Genomic DNA, 6,915 nt, shown 5'->3' with positions numbered 1-6,915 from the left:
CTGTCTCATACCCTCTGTCTCTCTTTCTCTCTAATTCTCTCTCTGTCACACACACACACACTTCCTAATGTGTGTCTGCAACTAATCCATCCACCTCTCCTCCCTTCCCCCCTTTTCCCCTCCCCCTCATCCGTTTGTTTCCCAGGCTCCCGCTGGGTTTTGTTGTGACGGGCTGGACAGATTGGGTTGCTAAGGCTTAGCTCCATGCTAGCTGAGGGTGGGAGGAGGGGCGGTGACAAGTTGCCCAGAGCATGGCCATGCTGCTGGGCGGATTCCTGGGCTCAACGTTGACTGTGACTGTAGTGTGATTCTATCGCTGCTTCTTCATTGCTTATTTTGGATGAATCAGGGAGTGTAAATGATAGACATGACTTCATCTTATATCCCTCTCTCTCTCTCTAACATACGGCACATACAATCTAATGTGACATAGGGCCTGCCAAAATATCATGAATTGTCAAATCAAGACTTTGAAATAGAGAGAGAAGGCTGGCTCCCAATTCATCCATTTTGCTGAATGCCTTCTTTGCATCGAACAAGAACAATTACACCAACCAGAACAACAACAATTTGACTACTGGTACAGTGGGTTACAATGAGAGTTTGATGACCTGATGCTCCTTTTTCCGGGACTTTGTTCATTGTATTTTCTTGTGGTGTGTGGCCCACAATATGCCTCATTAATATTATCAGGAAGTAAGGCTATATAGCCAACTAATCTATGCTATCTTGCTCTAAGTAGGATAGAGAACTACAATCTCTATACTAACAGCTATTCACGCTCTACCGCTTTGGTTTTCAAGCTTACTTACTAAGACAAGGATTATCTCCAAGGTTACCTGGCTCTAGTCCACTTTGTGTTTTGACAACAATAAAAGCAAAAGAAAATTGCATTACATTAGGACATGAGTGTGTGTGTGTGTGTGTGCCTGGGTGTATAATGTTGGCTCTTTAACTTCAAACAATAACACGTCTAACCCATACCTTTCCAGGTCCTTTGATTGCACTTTAAAGGATCTTATCACAGCCCCTCCAGCCTGGGCCACTTAGTAGAACTAGCAGGAGTAGAACATGTGTGTATTAATCATAAAAGCTGTGGGAGTAGAAACAATTGCATCCGTGTAGTTGCATGAAAGTGGACGCAAGTATGAATCTCTGTTGGATGCAGCACTAGCATACAAGCAATACAAACAGAAACGCTTTCATGATAAACTTTGCCCTCACATTAATAGAGAGTGTATTCAGATACAACAGTTAACTTGGTTGCTGTCTGGTACATGACATAGGCAGCAGGAAATGGAGAGACAGACAGGATGAACAGCTCTGGGAGGTACAGAATGTAGTTACTATCAGCATGGGGTCAAAAAATGTGCTGCTGTGTTTGTGCATAAAGGAAGTTATATAATGTGACAACAACAAGCCTCAACAATGTTTCGTGTTTAACCCTAGAATCTCTGCAATGTGCAAAGGTTGAGACCACTGTGCACAACAGGATTTCCTGTTCAGTTGTATTTGTATAATTTGTCCAAAAAAGAATTGAATCCACTATGACTTGTTTTATGAGTTGAATGTGTACGTCCATTACTATACATATAAAATGTGTGACTGTATTTGGACGCGTGTAATTTTGGAGTGGTAAGATAAGGTATAAAGTTCTTCTTAAGTTCTTAAACGGTGTTCACTGAGTGCAACCTGTAGTTGAGAAAGTATGAGGCAGCAATGACTAACTTTAGCCTTATGAGAACATGAACCTGGCCAGTATTGAAATGCAATGGGGCCAGATGGTTAGCCTTTTCATAGCTTTCTCCTAACAGTCCATGTCTTTCTCAGTAGGCGATTTTGAGTGTTCCTTTTCATTTAATGTGATTTCAATTGGTTTCAATGCTTTTCACATTAAGTCTTTTTGGGCAAATACAAAATGTAAACCTACAGGATCATTACAATTTCATTTACATACATCACTGGCTCTGAATCTGGAAGGTTCTTCTGTGCTTACAGGAACTTACATTTCTTGTCAGTGCACACATCTAGTATAGTATAGTATAGTATAGTATAGTATAGTATAGTATAGTATAGTATAGTATAGTATAGTATAGTATAGTATAGTATAGTATAGTACAGTACAGTATTGTATTGTATATATACACAAGTGGGTTCTGATCGTTTATCCCACACTGGTTCTACAACCTCCCTCCAGGGATGCATTTCATGGTTACACCACAAAGCAACGACAGGCCAACTACATTTACATAACCAATGGGTCCTATTGTCTTGCATTGCAATGCTATTGGATTCATTTGGTCTTTCAAAAAAAGAAATTAGCAATTAAAAATCTAAAGGTGACATAGTTATTTTACAACAAGGGGTCCTACAGGGCTAAAGACTTCTCTTCTGCCTTCTCTCCTGACAGGGAGGAATATAACATTCAAGGAAATTCAATTACCAGAGAGAAACAAACAAGACTGTTTGGGCAAAATCAGTTAAAAAGTAACTGCTATTTTTGTATCCAGGGAGTACAAGTGCACTCAAACCTCTTGTTAAATACTTGATAGACTTGACTCTGAATGAAATTATTACTTCATATGTTGTGTTCCGTTCAGCATTGTGTACAAATGTACACAATCAGCTGTATGGAACATGGTTGGGGCTGCAAAGGTTTACAGGCAGTAAAGCCCATTCACAAACTCCTATGCCCATAGAACAACTGTGTTGCATAACTCTTGACACTGAATCAAGATGGACAGCCCCTCAGTTTGGGGAACATAAGGTGAAGTAAAACGATAAGTCCCACTGGTCTCTTGAAGAAACTTTACACTGTCATCACGTAATCTTTTTATGTATTCCATGTGGTCATATAAGTTTATGATTTGCTTAGGCTGTTGCCAAACTGGGTTTAGAGCCAATGTTTTGTAGCATGTCCATGGGCAAACAAGGAAATGTGATATTGATATAACAAAGAGATTTGCATTCTAATGCCTAATGTAACTATGTCTTGTCATTATGTGATTGGCATATGTCAGTGATTATTTTTATGTAAGATTATTATTTTTCTATTAGAGAGGTACCCGTAGTTCTGGGAAATGTACTTATTAAAAAACTGGTTTAGGATCCTCCTTGTATGAACTGAATAGATAGATTTGATAAAGATACATTATTCTACTGCAGGTTCTGAGTCTGTCCTAAAAGGTCTATCTGGTTTTAAATGTAATCACAGGAACAGCTGTGTGATCCCACTATCAGCTTCTCTAGATCAAATGGCTGATTTGACTCTCTGGGTTTTTCAATTACGGGAAAAAACGAACAATTTCTTTGTTATTGTCCCTCAGAGAATGCAGCCTCTTCACATTCCAGAGAGACGTTTGATGACAGACTACGGCTGGCCCGGTAACTGTGAATGGAGGAAATAAACCCGCTGAACTCCGCCTATGGCAGAGCTCCTACTCCTATCAAAGTTGATTCCACAGATGAATAGGCATGTTGGCTATTCTGCTCCCTCTAGTTTTCCCCTCCCCGTTCTCGCATACAAGGGTAGAATCACACGTTAGTAATGGGAACATTCCTGAAGCAATCTTCAGGGAAGTCTGAACAACCAGCTGCCTGTTGAGACAAACAGGATCTGTTGTTGAACAGTGGCAGCTGTTTATCACACGTCTGACTGGGGAAGAGATGAGGAAACATTCTACCATTGTTATTGTAGGGGGCTCCTTACATTAAGTTAAAGTAATACTTGTAGCTTTCTCATTTGAATAATTAATCTAGAATAACTGGTTAAATGGTTTGTGTTTTCAAAACCACACATGCTGTTTCTTGTAAAGAGTGATGGACGTTATTAGAGTAGTGAAGGGCAAATGAGCCCTGCCGCTGGCTGGCTTTTCAAAACAGGCAAGCACCACGTGGTCATGATAGTAGTTCCTTATTTGGTCATGAGGGCGCTCTTTGAATGGAGCCTGGGGCTTTAGTGCTGGGTTCTGAGAAATCAGAAATGAACTCCATGTTCTATTCATTTCAACTCCCTCATTCTACTTCATACAGAACCTAGTTTGCACAGTGTGGTCAATGCACAAACAGTATAGATGAAGATTATTAATCTGTGCTACTAATAAATTAGTACTACATGACAACATAAAACTTTTGGGTCAAAAACATTCAAAACTGCTTGATGTCATTGAATGTCATGGATGGATTGTCATACAATGGGACTGGATGTAGATGATTAAATGTAAAAATATATGTATGTTTACGTCTAGTTGTTTTACACTGGAAGACATTACTGTTAGTGTTATGTAATGTCCAGTTGGCTGAATGTTCCAAGAAAAAAAAAGAATTAGGGGAATCCAAAGGATTGTGCATAAAGAAGATTAAAATTAAATAAAAACAAGTGATTATTTATAAATGAGTCTGAGGTAAAGTAACGTTGTAAATTATCACTAACAGAGAACCATATTTTTTTTATAAATGTAGATGTTTATTTTAGTTTGAGAAATAATGTCACCCCCATTCAAAATGGTATATTCCGGATCCTACGTCATCCATTGTTTACAAATGAACCGCAGGCTTTGCTTACTGTCGGGCAGCGTGGCGAGAACAGGGAGTTGTTCGAAGCTCTCATTCATTTCGACAAAATTGCCAGGAAAAACACAAATACAAGAAAATGCCTTGTCTAAAAGAAAATTACATCCTTCTGGAGCAGTCTGTTACCGTCGATTCTAAAGAAGTGGATGCTTTGGTCACAAAAATTGGCGAAGCATTACAGCTTCACAACAATAGTGCTAATCAGAAGACGATGTCATGTCTCCACGGTCTCAACGGCAGTAGCAACGTCAAACAGCCGAACAACAACAATGGTGCGCCGATCCTTCAAAAACGCACCGGTTGCTGCATGCGGCTTCGAAAACGAGGGCAACGTAGCAGCCGAGCCAGTCCCTACAACATCCCAGGGTCAAGTGACCAAGAGTGGGACCATTTCAAACCGTGGAACAGAAAGAGGGTCAATGTCGAAGAGGACAACCCACATCAATTACTTCAGGAATTAATATTGTCTGGGAATTTAATCAAAGAAGCCGTGAGGCGACTGCAGTTTTCTACTACCGAATGTGGGGACCATTCGAAAATGACAGAGACTCTGCAGTGCTAAAACTGTTATCACGATTAGTAGTCAGTATGGACAACCGGCTGTTCTGTAGAAGGGACAGAACCACCCACTGGCAACTGTTGTAAATGTTAATACTTATGAAATATAATTAGCTAGCTTTTCTAATTTCTGTACATCCTTGTTTAGCTGGCTTGCTAGCTAGCAAACATTTCCCATAAGGTTTCAGTCTAGTTGACCGTATGTTTATGTTTGAACGTCTGATTGAACATTGTTTTTGCTCATGAGATGGGCTAGTGCTCCCCTTTCATTTGACCATTTACTACCCCATGCCATGGCTATGCCTGTTAGTGCATCATTGCTACCTGTCAAGCTATTTGAACCTTGTTTACTATCTAGACGCTAAGATTGGTTTGGTACATTGGACAAAAGCTAGCTACAACCGTAGTCTACATGTCGTGATGGATTTTCAAATCTCTCTGGCCTCACACTGTGACAGCGTCTACGGCAGCTTGACATTTTCTTCAAAAGGAACTGGATAAACATTGTGTACCGAGCTGCATCGAGAGCCACGTTGTCCACATGAACTATCTTGGGTGTTTTGAAACGGACTAGCTTTTGTTTATAATGGGGGGGATGGTCAGCCACACTTGAGACACTTTGTGGTGCTTTACCTATGAATTCCGACGGGGAGTTCTGATATTTTCATTTTTCCACTGTAAAGTAATTTACCATGACCACTTCGTAACGAAGTATTTAATATTGTGCCTGAGTATTCAGGACTATTTGGTGTCTTAATAAACACGGTGTTTTTTTCAAAAAAAAATTGGTTTCATTTAATTAGTTGACCTTACTAGATAAGTGGTTAAAATGGGTACAGTGTCGATTTCTGGTTAATTTATTTTCCTAAAGACCTAGCTCAATGTCATCTGTACACCCCATTCTTCATTATCACACTATTAGATCTACATTTAATTCAACCACAGCTTCCCTGGATGTTTTGTCCAGGAAATGGGGGGGGCTCTTGGGTGTGGAGGCCCATAAACTTCCTCCTCTGACAGCAACGTGCTCAACACATGGCACATGCAATTTTTCTGGTAATACCCCTAGTGGCTCATCAGCAGCCTCGTCAACCCTAGTTAGTGGGGAAAGTCTTTCCTCCACAGGTAAATAACATGACATAACTATTCAATTTACAGAATGTTATTGTGCTCATGTTTTGGCCTTAAAATGGAGTGAAATTTAGCTACTCTGATTTCACTCACATCCAGAGATACTTCTGGTTTGTTACCTCACTAGTAATCAATTAAATAAACAATATGAAACGTTTATGGGGGGACTAATGCCCAGCCCTGCCATAAAACGATTACCGCTCACTAATGGACCATTTCTGATGGTTTCAATGTCATTCATTCATTAAGCAAGCAGATGATTTTATCCAAAGCGACTTCCAAGAGAGAGCTTTACAAAGTGCATAGGGCACTGATAATAACAAGATAGCCCCAAAAACATGAAGCAGATTGTGAACAACCAAAATAAGTACCAAAGGGAATAACCACAAGAGCATGTAGTTAAACAAGTTACAATTAAACAAAATTAATCGCTATAAGTGCAAGTGTACCTGTAGAAAAGCAAGCAACAGTAAAAAATGTTTCACAGCGAATATAACAATTTAAATCAGTAACCACTGACCAACAAGAGGAGTTCTCTAAGCAGGAGTCATTGTGATCCTTGAGGAAACTAACATTGGGACCAGCAAACCATTCCTATGTACCGTTGTACTCCCGGAACAAGTGTGTCTTGAGCCTTTTCTTGAAGGTGGGGAG

At 39.9% G+C, this 6,915-nt stretch overlaps 1 protein-coding gene across 1 annotated transcript; it reads left to right on the top strand.

Moving 5' to 3' along the window:
- Positions 1-4,549: 4,549 nt before the first annotated feature.
- On the top strand, positions 4,550-5,915 carry LOC124475444 (glycogen synthase kinase binding protein). Its single transcript, XM_047032053.1, has one exon. It carries the CDS (start codon positions 4,652-4,654, stop codon positions 5,132-5,134), a length of 483 nt encoding a protein of 160 aa, XP_046888009.1. The 5' UTR covers positions 4,550-4,651; the 3' UTR covers positions 5,135-5,915.
- Positions 5,916-6,915: the final 1,000 nt, after the last annotated feature.

This window comes from Hypomesus transpacificus, chromosome 2, assembly GCF_021917145.1.
Source record: "Hypomesus transpacificus isolate Combined female chromosome 2, fHypTra1, whole genome shotgun sequence".
Lineage (NCBI taxonomy): Eukaryota > Metazoa > Chordata > Actinopteri > Osmeriformes > Osmeridae > Hypomesus > Hypomesus transpacificus.
Note: the sequence above shows the minus strand (reverse complement) of the source record. Positions and strands in the feature narration are given on the sequence as shown.

Excerpts from the sequence above, each read along its gene's own strand:
- LOC124475444 (XM_047032053.1), top strand. The coding sequence starts at position 4,652 with ATGCCTTGTCTAAAAGAAAATTACATCCTTCTGGAGCAGTCTGTTACC.